Consider the following 13,007-nt stretch of genomic DNA (forward strand, 5'->3'; position numbering starts at 1 on the left):
AATTCAATGAATGAAATGAAATTCAAGTTACAGAGGAAAAGTGCCCCAGGAATCCAGGTGAAAGAGAAAGCGCTGTGGATGTCCCCGGAGAGGTGGGACTAGGTCAGGAGAGGGGTCACAGGCTCCCGGCCTTTCTAAGCATACTAAATGCCCGGGTGCGGACCCCTGGGACCAGGATGTCTCGGAGGAGGCGCCCGCGACCCTACTGCGGTCCCAGCCTCTCCTCTCCTGCGGATCGAGGCGGTGAGAAAGCACCCGCAGTTTCCCCCCGCCCCTTCTCGAGCGCAGGGTCCAGAAAAGGGCCGGAGGGGAGGGAGCGCGAGTCCGCGGCCCGCCCCGTTACGTCCCACCCGCCGCCTCCCCTCCCCTCCCGCTGCGGGAAAAGTGGCCGCGGGCGCCGCTGCTCGCTGTGGGGCGGGCGGGCGCGGCCGAGGCGGAGCGCGGCGGCGGGCGGACGAGATGCGAGCGCGGCTGCTCTGGGCCGCGATGCTGGTGCTGGGGGCGCTGGCGGGCGTCGGCGTCGGAGGTGAGTGAGGCTCCCGCGCCCCGGGGACGCAGTTCCCGGGTGATCCGCGCCGCGCGTCCTGCCGCAGCCAAGTTTGCAGACTTGGAGCGAGGAAACCCTGGCGGGCGGCTCCTGCGCGGGCCAGGCTGGGGTCGTCCGAGCCCGGAGCTGGGGACCTTCCCGGCCCCGCAGTGGCAGGGGTGAGAGGCTACCTGGGACGCGGAGGCCATTAGCCGGGTTGGGCGCCTGCCCCGGGCGCCCTCGGCGTGCGCATCTCTGAGCCCGTGTTCGGCCTCGACTGCGCTCATCGCAGGTGGTCCCGGCCGTGCGAAGAAAGAGTGGCCGGGGTGGCCAAGGCGAGCTGGGGCGTCCCGAGTCTGTTCCCGCGTGAAGGCAGAGGGATGTGGTTGTAGCTTCTCGGATGCAGTGTGTGGGCGGGCGCGGGTGTGCCGGTTACTCGACATCCCTCTCTCTCTTTTCTCTCAAGTTTGTTGTTTTTTTTTTTTTTCTCTACTTAGTGGCTTCCCACGGGAGCGATTCGGAGAAAGATGAGGGCTCTGTCTCTTACAGTGTTCCCAGGTGACAGCGGTGCCTCTGCTTCAGGGACAGACCCTGCATCCAAAAAATCTCCAGTGTATGCGAGGAGCCACGCCAAGGGTCCCTGGTGCTGGCTTGGATCCCTGGCTTTGTCTCTCCTACTACTGCACACACCATCAGCTGCCAAGAGAGCTGGCATTCGGCCTGTTTGGTGCTGGAGAGAGGGCGGAGGGGCAGAGCAGAGCACAGCCCAGGGATGCTGCCCCTGGTCCTTCTGGAGCCCTGGTGACCTTCCCAGGGAGAACTCTGGCTCCTGGTCCGCTGGGGCCATTCCTCTGCGGAGGATGCACAAGGGAGCATGATATTGTAAGACAATTTAGATCCTGCAGAATGTATTTTTAAAAAGTGAGATTTATTGATAAGTCCATTTCAAAGGTAGCTATTCAGAAATACTTTGATGACTGCCTTCAAGACTTCGTGTGTGTACATAGAAAGAGAGAGATGATACAGGACAGGGCAACAAAACCTTTTTTAAAACACCGCTTTATTGAGGGATGAGTGACATACGAAAAGCTGTGTATATTTAATGTATACAACTTGATGAAATAAGTATACACCCGTGAAACCATTACTACAATCTATGAACGTGATCTTGATGGAGGAGTTACAGATAATATATAGCGAGCTCTTTAAGTTGTTGCTGAAGCTTCCCATGTGATAGAGGCTCCGTTAGGTCAACTGATGTCTTTAGCTGCAGTGAGCGGCCTGATGACCATGGCACGGAAGTGTGAGTCTCCAGCTTTCTGCCCCCTGGGAGATGTTAGAGTCTTGGTTCACATGCTCCCTGCTGTTGATGGGGGCAGTGGGGAAATACAGAAGGGCTACTCAGTATCTCCTAGGAGATGCCTGCTTCTATGAATGTAAAACATTTTTTTTGCTTTCTTTTCTTTTCACATCCACAGCTTTGTGAATTTCTGGATGATTTGTGAGTCTAATCGTATTTTCTTTCAGTTTTAGAAGTAAGTAAGGTAACATAAGATAGAGCCTAGCATAGTACTTGGTTCAATATTATTGAAGATGAAGAGTGTATTTTATTTGGGTGTCTCTCCCTCCACCCTTCATTCCTGGTATATCTTTTGTTGATCTGGTTTATAAATTGCAATGATCCATATAGGATTTCATTGCATTGACATACCTTAAGTTTGCATTAAAAATTCTCTAGGAGATCTAGTCACAGATTCATTGTGTTTGGGCGATTCCAGCAGTGGTGATGGGTTGTGCTGAGCTAGCCCCAGGCTCCCTCTGAGAGGCAGGGTAGAGTAGTATTTAAGAACATGGGCTCTAGAGTCAGGGCTCCAGAGTAGTAAGCCCCCAATAAAAGCAGTTTTGACTATATTTAAATCCCCCCCACCCCCAATGTTGGTGGCTGGGTTGCAGGTCTCATCAGATCCCTGGGGAAACAGGTGGCAGGATGAGAGTAGGAGAGTTGTGTTGAGACACGCAATGTTGAAGGGACACAGAAAGAGCTGGGCGGGTGTGGCACAGGGAGGCTGTCCCAGAGTAGGAGAGTCTTGTATGGGGAGAAGAGGGGTTGTTTGAGGGTAGAATTGAGTTTTGGAATTTGTGTACAAAGATGATCTTTTTAGCTTCATCCAAGAAGTATTGGGTTTTTGGCTTCCCCGCATATAGGTCTTTATTGTAACCTGAGACCTAATGGATAACAAGTTTTGTTTGCTATCCCCATCTAAGCTGATGAGGTCTGAGCTGAGGTGCTGATTTCTCCTCCTGAGTTTATACCCTGGAAACTCTCCAACCAAAGGTTCCTCTGCAGGAACCCCTCAGGGCATGGAAAGACATGGGAGGAAGGCTTGTTGGCTAGGGAAAGGGACAGCTATGGTTTGAGGCCAGTCAAACGTGGGCTTAATTCTTGATTTTGCCTCTTGTTTGCTGTGTGACCTTGGGTAAGTTACTTAATCTCTTGAGTCCTCAGTTTCCTTATTTGTAAAGTGGAGAAAACAGTACTTCTATGATTATGCCAATTAAATGAGATAAAAGCACAAAATAGTATTGATTAAATAGCAACTACTATTGTCATTATTCTTGCTATCCATGGTATCTACCATGGATTGAAGGCAAGAGGTGTTACTGCTTCCTGCATGAGTGCAATCCAGGCTCCCAGAATGGGGCCGATGGCGGCCCTTTTCCCACACCTATGTGACAGGAGGCACCTCCTTATTTCAACCCATTTCCCATTGGTGGCTTGGCATATCTCAGCCTCTCTCACCCAGCAAGGACCTACAGAAGAGGCCAAAGAGGAGAGAGGCTCATCCATTTGCTTATACATGAGAAAACCTTAAGTCTTGTCTCTGGGAAAAGAGGAAAGCAAAAGATATTCACAAGATTTCAGCTTCCATGAGGAGAAGGACATGCCTATTTTGTTCAATGCTCTAGGCCCTGTTCTGGCACGTAGGCAGCCAAAATAAATATCTGTGAAATGCTATGAAAAGACATCTGGAGGTGAAATGCTCACTTTAAGAAACCCAACATTTGGATATCTGTTCATTCACAGAAGATCCTCAAATGTTCCATCTGGGTATTCTGGACGATATTAGAATACAGCTGAGATCGTGGGTTCTTTTTTTTGTTTTTGTTTTTTTAATTAATTAATTAATTAAAATTTTTTTGAGTAAGATTAGCCCTGAGCTAACTACTGCCAGTCCTCCACGTTTTGCTGAGGAAGACTGGCCCTGAGCTAACATCTGTGCCCATCTTCCTCTACTTTATATCTGGGATGCCTGCCGCAGGATGGCTTGACAAGTGGTGTGTAGGTCTGCACCGGGATCCGAACCCATATACCCCTAGCTGCCAAAGTAGAACCTGTTACCTTATCTCCTGTGCCACCAGGTCGGTCCTGAGACCGTGGGTTCTTTGGGTATTTGGATCTCTGCACTATTGTGCCATTTAGACCTCTGATCTGAGAGTGCTAGAAACTCAGGGGACGCTCTGAATTGTCTGCCTTTTTTCCCCTCTTCTGGCAAGAGACACACAGGAAGGCAGCATTCTTCTCTAAACCACTCAAAATTGTGAGTGTGAATGGCAAGAGGTCTCCTGGTGGCAGCATAAGATGGGACAAAGAGGCAACAGTGAGGAGAGGGAGTCTGGATATGACTCTGGAGTTTCCTGATAGAAATTCCTCCTCCGCAACTCCCCACCCTACTCGGGATCTCTGGTTATCATCCTCTCTCAGCCCTAAGAATCCTTCTGCCCCTGTTGGCAGGAATAGCCAGGAACCATGCCCACAAGAACCACAACTCATGAATCAGCAGACAGATAATTAACTGGGGTAGTGACTGAGCAGCTTCAGGGATAAACCACTTGGCTTGACCCAGCCCCTCTGCTGCCCACAGAGCTGGCCTCCACTTCACTCCATTCTCTTTTGCCTTCTCCTGAACCCTGGCCCTTCCTGAGCCGGAAGATCACCGGCTTGATGGAGTTCAGGTCACGAGTGGAAATGCAGGTGGGAGCAGGGAAATGACACTGCCTGTTCTCCCTGTGTAAACTGATGGTATTTATTTAAATTTGAAACTCACCAGCAAAAAATTTATAAAATCTGCCTTCCTCTCCATGTACGCACTATCTCTAGGAACACACTTTTTTTTTATTGTGATCATAATAGCTTATAATATAGTGAGATTTCAGTTGTACATTATTGTTTGTCATACATCCTATAAGTGTGCCCTTTCACCCTTTGTGCCCACCCTCCGCCTCCCTTCCCCCGGTAACCACTAATTTATTCTCTTTGTCCATAAGTTTGTTTATATTCCACATACAAGTGAAATCATATGGTGTTTGTCTTTCTCTGTCTGGCTTATTTCGCTTAACATGATGCCCTCAAGGTTAATCCATGTGGTTGTGAATGGGACGATTTTGTCTTTTTTATGGCTGAGTAGTATTCCATTGTATATATATACCACATCTTCTTTATCCAATCATCCATCAAAGGGCACTTGGGTTGCTTCCACGTCTTGGCTATTGTGAATAATGCTGCAATGAACATAGGGGTGCATAAGTCTCTTTGAATTGTTGATTTCCAGTTCTTTGGGTAAATACCCAGTAGTGAGATACCTGGGTCATATGGTAATTCTATTTTTAATTTTTTGAGACATGTCTGTACTGTTTTCCATAGTGGCTGCACCGGTTTGCATTCCCACCAGCAGTGGATGAGGGTTCCCTTTTCTCTGCGACCTCTCCAACATTTGTTGTTTTCTGTCTTGGTAACTATAGCCATTCTAATAGGTGTAAGATGGTATCTAAGTGTAGTTTTGATTTGCATTTTCGTGATGATTAGTGATGTTGAGCATCTTTTCATGTGCCTGTTGGCCATCTGTATGTCTTTGGAAAAATGTCTGTTCATATCTTCTGCCCACTTTTTTTTTTTTATTAATGTTATGATAGATTACAACCTTGTGAGATTTCAGTTGTACATTTTTGTTAGTCATGTTGTGGGTACACCACTTCCCCCTCTGTGCCCTCCCCCCACCCCCCCTTTTCCCTGGTAACCACCGATCAGATCTCCTTATCAGTATACTAATTTCCACCTATGAGTGGAGTCATATAGAGTTCATCTTTCTCTGACTGGCTTATTTCGCTTAACATAATACCCTCGAGGTCCATCCACGTTGTTGTGAATGGGCCAATTTTGTCTTTTTTTATGGCTGAGTAGTATTCCATTGTGTATATATACCACATCTTCTTTATCCAATCATCAGTTTCTGGGCATGTATTATATCTTCTGCCCACTTTTTGATTGACTTGTTTGTTTTTTTTATAGTTCATTTGTGTGAGCTCTTTATATGTTATGGAGATTAACCCCTTATCGGATATATAATTTGCAAATATTTTCTCCCAGTTAGTGGGTTGTTTTTTCATTTTGATCTTGGTTTCCTTTGCCTTCCAGAAGCTCTTTAGTCTGATGAAGTCCCACTAGTTTATTTTTTCTTTTGTTTCTCTTGTCTGAGTAAACGTGGTATTCGAAAAGATCCTTTTAAGTCTGATATCAAAGAGTGTACTGCCTATAGTCTCTTCCAGTCGTTTTATGGATTCAGGTCTTACCTTCAAGTCTTTGGTCCATTTTGAGTCTATTTTTGTGCATGGGGAAAGATAATGGTCTACTTTCATTCTTTTGCATGTGGCTGTCCAGTTTTCCCAGCACCATTTATTAAAGAGGCTTTTGGGCCATGTAGAAGCCGTTAGATTTCCCAAATGCTAAGGTGTAATATCTTTAGGATATGGGAGAGGATTTCACTGCAACCAGCACTTTTACTATTCTTAGTCCTAAAAGCAATGGATATTTTGTGGCAAAATATGATATGTCACAATCCCTGGAGCCAGAAGCTGTTAAATGAACCTGGGGCTATTTTACCTTTTACATTTTTTGGTAGCATCTCTGAAAAAAACAACCCGCTATAAGTTTTTCTGTCATGTTCCCACAAAAAGACTACTTACCCTCCACCTAGTGTTTCTTAGTTCAGTTGGTGAAGATGTTCAAGGATAGAACGAGGTGATATATGGTCATCATAAGAAAAACTTTGGAGAGTTAAATGGCTGGTTTTCCTCTAATTCTGTTCCCCCATAATGTCCACTATTAATCAGATGGCGTATTCTATTCAGATTTTTTCCTCTTGCATGTATTGTGTGTGTATTCCTCTACTTAAACTTGTTTTATATTTTTTAAACTTAAAAAAGCCAGTTCCTTTCATATAGAAAAAAACCAACTCAGTGTGAAAAGAACTGTGGGTCTGGAATTGAGAAACCTATGTTCGATTCACGGCTCTGCAGGCTTTTTCATCAATTTGCTGGGTGATTTTGAAAAAGTTATCTTACCTCTGGGCCTCAGTCTCAGGGGCTGCAAAGTGGGTGAAGGAGATGATGGGAGACACTTGGGTTTTCTCCTGCCCCTCTCCACTGTCCGCTGGAAAAGTTCTTCCTTTGATTGATTAATAATATGGAATTCCTTGTAAGGAGTTCTTTGGGGGAAAAAGTGGGGCGGGGTGGGGGTGGTGTCCTGAAGTTAAAAACAAGCTTGAAAAACTTCACACTAGAAGAGAGCTCCAGAAGTTTGGCAAAAGGCACATTCAGTAGCCACTTTAAAAGTCCCTGTAGTCAACCCTGAATCTCTTTGCTAATGGGATTCTTGGATAGAGAAAACCTAGGTCTCTGAGATCTACTGATGGTTCCAAACCCCTACTGTAGCCACCACGCATGATACTCCTCCAGATTAAATCTTTGCTGGCTCTGCCTGCAGATTTGACCAACGCCCCAGAGACAGGGGGAGCGTGGTGTCTCTGTTCTGGGATTTCTGCAAGTTGAGAACAGACCACGCTCTCTCCTGGGTGGTTCCTGAAGGCTGTGGTAGTGGGCCAGACAAAGTTTATTCTTGAATTTCCACTGAACTTTGGCATTCCAAGAGGCTATGAGGTTTTGATGCTGAAGGCGCTCTAGTTTGTAGAAAGCGCACTATCCTCTGGGGAACCCACATTTAAATGAATGCAAATGGAGTAAGGGAGGCAGAACAGAGGACCTTTAAAATTAGCTTTAATTTTCTTTTAGCTTATAAAGGTAATTCAGCTTGTAAAAAAAAAAGGACAAGCAGTACAGAAATAGGATAATGTAGACAGTACAAGTTCCTTATAGTTTTGTCCTTAAAGATAACTGCTATTGACAGTTACTGCAGAGACTTTTTCTTATGTGTATGTCACCATATACAGTTATTTATCATTATTAATATTTCTCAAATAGGATCATATACAATAGGATCATTGTCACTTAATAATATATGCTAGGCATCTTTTTATGTCAGTTTATGTCTATTATTTATCCCGAAAGCTATAATTCTAGCCAGAAGGTACTGTTCTATGGATATACCAGAACTTACTTAACCAGTTCCTTGTTGGCCGGCATTGAGCTCATTCCCAATTATTTGCTACTACAAATAAAGCTGCAGGGACGTCCTGGTTCATTACTATCACCTTTGTTGAAGTGTTTCTGCAGGTGAAATTTCTTGAACTAAAGCTGCTGGGTCAAAGGACATGAATATTTTAAATTTAAATTTTAGCGGATTTTGCCAAATTGTCCTCTAAAGTGATGGGACCAATTTGCCTTCCTACCAAGACAAGCTGGCAGCGAGGGCTGGTGACAGCACCACTGCCTGCTGTGCATGCCCACTAGCATGAGCTGGAGGAGGAAAAGTAGCAGAACTGGACACTGGATGCCGAGGGGTCACCAGCAGGGCACTGCCGGGCTGGGCCTCAAGCAGGGCTTGGTACAGGCTCGCTTCTTCTCTGTGCTGACTGAGTCAGATGGGAGGTGGGGCCTGTGCTGATAAGATTTTCCAGAACTTGATAGCATCATTTGAATCAAATATCAGTTAGGCCATTAGGAGGAAAGGGACACTAGTGCGTTGTTTGAGGGGTCTTGGGCCCTGGGATGCTAGGCCTCCTAGAGTATTAGGTACCCTGTTGCTGCTTTCTGGCTGGAATATATACTTCCAGGGCTGGCAGCACCTTGAAGATCATCTCGTCAAACACTGTTCTACAGAGAAACAAAAAGGGAGGCCCTGAGAGGTGAAGTGACTTGCCCAAGATCCACAACTAGTTTAGTGGCATTGGTGGGGCTAGTCCTGGGGGCTCCTGTCTCTTGGCCACTGATTTCTTCACTATATCCTTTTGGAGACAAAGGGCCCTCGTAGTCTGACCCTTAGGTGGAGGGGATGGGGGATGGGCATTCCTAGTGCAGGAAGTGATTAGAGTGACAATAAGGAGGAAGGAAACCAACATTTACTGAGCTTCCACTATAGATGATGGTTCTTTCACATACGTTTTCTCATTTAATCCTAACAACTCGTGAGGTAAGTATTACGTCCGAATTTGGGAGCATGGGGGAGAGGAAGCAGCTGGTTAGGGTCTCCAGTGCTTGGCTGATGTGGCTGGTTTAGACCAATTAAATACTAGGGAGCAATTCTAAGTTCTTGAATAAGGACGTGACAGAATCAAAGAGCCACTGGACCTTAGAGAGAGCACCAGAGAGATGAAGGGACTTGCCTGAGGTCACACAGCCAGCAGAATGGCAAAGGTGGCTTTGGACCTGAGGTCTCCTGCCTGCCACTCTGTGCGCTTTCCCCATCACGTCCACTGTGACACAGTAAGAGTGTTCTTGTTTTACTACCCCTGCCCTTTTGGTGTTTCCCAGGGGCTGGGTGTTAATTTTAGAACTCAACCATACAGAAGACAGGACTCTGTCCAAGGATGGGCTTTATGCGGTGTTCTGCATATGGATATCTACCTAATTAACCCAGTTGGAGATGATAACCAGACGTGATCTGGCTTCACTTACGAGGGCAGGGCCTACTGCCTGAAAGGTCAGTGAAAGGGTATGGCCAGTGGTTAAAATATTTGAGCTTTGTCCAAGGGGATCCAACTTGCTTGGGGCAAAATCCTTCCTGTCTTTCTGTCATGCCCCACATGCCATCCATCAGCAAGTCCTTGAAATATATCTAGGGTCTGACCACACTATCAACACCACTACCTTCCAAATCCATACCCTTGCCATCTGTTGCCTGGATTATTGTAATAGCTTCCTAATTGGTCTCTTTCTTGTCTTGCTCCCCTACTGTCTGCCTTTCTCTCAGTGGCCAGGATGATCTTTTTCTGCTCGCCTCAGCTTAGATTCTTCCAGTGGCTTCCCATCAAAGGGAGACTGAAAGCCACACTCTCTACCATGGCTACAGCTTCCTAGTGTTCTGGTCCCTGACTGCTTCTCCAGCCGCCTCTCCACCTCTCTCCTCCTTCTCTCTCTTCCTGCTATTTCTTTATCAGGCTGAGGTCTATCTAGCTCTTGTCATGGATTCTTTCTGGAATGTTCATCCCCTAGATCTTCCCATGACTTACGCCTTCATATCATTTTGAAATGTCAACTGAGAGAGGCCTTTCCTGGCCACCTTCTCTAAAGGAGACCCCCTCCCCTCATTGATGCTATTCCTTTATCCTGCATTATTTTCTTAAAGCATTTGCCACTGTTTGAAATTGTGCTTTTTTTGGGGTGTATTTTTTGTTTTCCATCTTCTAACTAAATTTTAAGCTCCACAAGAGTAGGGGGTTTGTTTAGTTCATCAATGTGTCTCCAGTGCCTAGGACAGTGCTGGGCACAGGTAGGTGCTCAGTGAATATTTGTTGAGTAAGTGAATGAATGTCAACACCATTGATATATGTTAGTAGGAAGGTATAAAGCTAAAGTAACCACTTCCCCGTTATCCATAGGTGAATTAACCATTGCAAAGTATTTCAGGGCAATGTTCCTTAAAATCATGTCATATATGTTATGGAAATGCAAATCGATTCTGTATTAGCTTCTTAGGGCTGCTCTACCTCGGTGGTTTAGAACAATAGAAATTTATTCTCTCTGGAGGCTAGAAATCTGAAATCAAGGTATCAGCAGGGCCATGCTTCCTCTGAGGCTCTGAGTAGAATCCTTCCTTGCCTCTTCCTATCTTGTGGTGGTGGCTGGCAGTCCCTGGCATTCCTTGCCTTCCAGTTGCATCACTCTGATCTCTACCTCTGTTGTCACATGGCATTCCCCTGTGTGTCTCTGTCTTCACGTGGTATTTTCCTCTTATAAAGACATCAGTCATATTGGATAGAGCCTACCCTAAGGACCTCATCTTGATTGTATCTGCAAAGGCTCTATTTCCAAAGAAGGTCACAATCACAGGTACTGGAGATTAGGACTTCAACATATCTTTTTTTCGGGGACACAGTTCAACCCATAACATATTTTAATGTTGGCAAATTATACAAAAATGCCTTCCAATGTTAAATATCATATTTAATGGGCTCTGATGCATTTTTTTTTACGTTTTATTTTTTATTTTTCTTTCTTTCTTTTTTTTTAAAGATTGGCACCTAAGCTAACAACTGTTGCCAATCTTTTTTTTTCTTTCTGCTTTTCCTCCCCAAATCCCCCCAGTATATAGTTGCATATTTTAGTTGTGGGTCCTTCTAGTTGTAGTACATGGGACACCGCCTTAACGTGGCCTGATGAGCAGTGCCATGTCCACGCCAAGGATCCGAACCAGAGAAACCCTGGGCTGCCGTAGTGGAGCGCGGGAACTTAACCACTCGGCCACAGGGCTGGCCCCTATTTTTATTTTTATTTTATTATTTTTTTTGAGGAAGATTAGCCCTGAGCTAACATCCGCTACGTGCGCACTTAACCGCTGCGCCACTGGGCCAGCCCCTTTTTTTTACATTTTAAAATCTCTGAAATCAAGATTCATCCTACATCCAGAGTCTTAGATTTGATGAAATATGGTAGTTTGGACTTCCTATTGCTTTGGGTGATGCTTCGTGGAGCTTTTTGCTCAGAGCACAGAGGTATGTGTAACCTTGAATTCGCCTTCCTGTCTCTTTCCCTTTTCTTGGATTACTGAGCTGCCGCTACATATAACAAAGGAACAGAAAGAAAATACACTTTCTTAGCAACTTGCTCTAGAGAAATCACTTGTGTATCCATAGGGCAGTTGGCATGAGATGTTTTGTTCTTGGATGACTCACCCAGCCAGGTGACTGCAATGGAAGATTAGGCCCTGCCTGAGTCACCCAGTATCCCCATAGACCTAATTAGGCAGTGACCAGTCAAAGGTCAGTGGCAGGGCTGGGGATCCAGGCCAGAACTCCTCTCTGACAGAGTAAGAGAGATGTCTGTAGTGTTTGCAGTATGGATCATCCTCCCTTCCCTCTAAACACCTCTCCTTCTGACCTAGCCCTCTGCTGAAGTTCCCTGCCTCGCTAGGGTGGCCCATTCTGCATTCTGACATCCTGTCTAATTGAACAACATGTTCTCAAAATAGCTCTCATTGACGCATTATGACTTCCACTGGTTGCAACTCCCATGTCCCCTTTTCTCTCCATTTTTCCCATCCTTTGTCTCTCTTCTGGTTCTGTGAATTGGGCTGATGTGCCAAACCACAGCCTCTGCTTCTACTTTCCAGGCAAACTTCTTGGCAGAGCTTGTCTATCTTTTCTAATTGGTCTTTTCTTCTTGGCCATCTCTCTTAGACCGGATTTTTGAACACTGATATTCCTAACTCCATTTAGAAGTTAGATCTGACAATCATCATTTTACGCTAGTCTGATGCTTTCTGGCTCCATACCCCCTTCACCCCGCTGTTCAGTGCATACTCAGCTGTGTGTATAGTGTCCTGTAGAATGGTGTCTTCAGGGAAAAAAGAAAGAGAAAGTAAAACATTCACCTGCCTCAAACAGCTTGGGACTCAGGATAAAAACAGCAACAATGGAAACAACAGCCAGTGTAGCAGCAGCGGCCTTGACTGAGAACCTTCTGTGTGCCAGCTGTTGTGCTCAGAGTTTGACAGGATTGGTTCCTATAATCCTTATGATCCCCCTGTGAGGACCAGGGCCAGTCCCCCTTCTTTCCCTGCTGAACTATCAGAGGGAAGCGGTGGTAGGGGTTGTCAATTCCTCTCAATGACAAAGTTCTGGAAGAGGAAGTGGAAGACTCTTGCTTCTCCAGCAGGGCTTTGTCTGGGCCCCTGAGGCTGAGCAGGAACATAGGCCTTATGAATGACTGGAAACAGAGGCCCAAACTCCTTCCACATGTTCAGGAGGGAGGGGTGGCCTCAGAGCAGCAGCTCATTGAATCAGCCTGGCCCAGGCGCAGACTTCTGATGAGTCAGTCACTCTCAGCTACTACATCCCAGGGAACCTGCCCTCGGTGGCAGGTCTTGGTGGGGGGTATCAAGGGAGATCATTCGTTCTCATCATATCAACCTGTGATTCATTACAAAGAGGAGGTAAGGGGAACTGGGTGACCGACTCCCTGGGCATGGCTTTCTAAAGAACAAATCCCTCCATTCTTCTCATCTGGGGTCAGGGACTGCCCATTCACTGGG

At 46.0% G+C, this 13,007-nt stretch overlaps 1 protein-coding gene across 1 annotated transcript in view; it reads left to right on the forward strand.

Moving 5' to 3' along the window:
- Nucleotides 1-395: 395 nt before the first annotated feature.
- The window catches only part of ITGB3 (integrin subunit beta 3), a 49,201-nt gene continuing 36,589 nt past the window's right edge, over nucleotides 396-13,007 (forward strand). Inside the window, exon 1 of the mRNA XM_046677326.1 lies at nucleotides 396-526. Within this exon, the coding sequence (XP_046533282.1) occupies nucleotides 460-526 (67 nt within the window). The 5' untranslated portion in view covers nucleotides 396-459. The remainder of the gene's footprint in view (nucleotides 527-13,007) is intronic.

This window comes from Equus quagga, chromosome 11 (genome assembly GCF_021613505.1).
Source record: "Equus quagga isolate Etosha38 chromosome 11, UCLA_HA_Equagga_1.0, whole genome shotgun sequence".
NCBI lineage: Eukaryota > Metazoa > Chordata > Mammalia > Perissodactyla > Equidae > Equus > Equus quagga.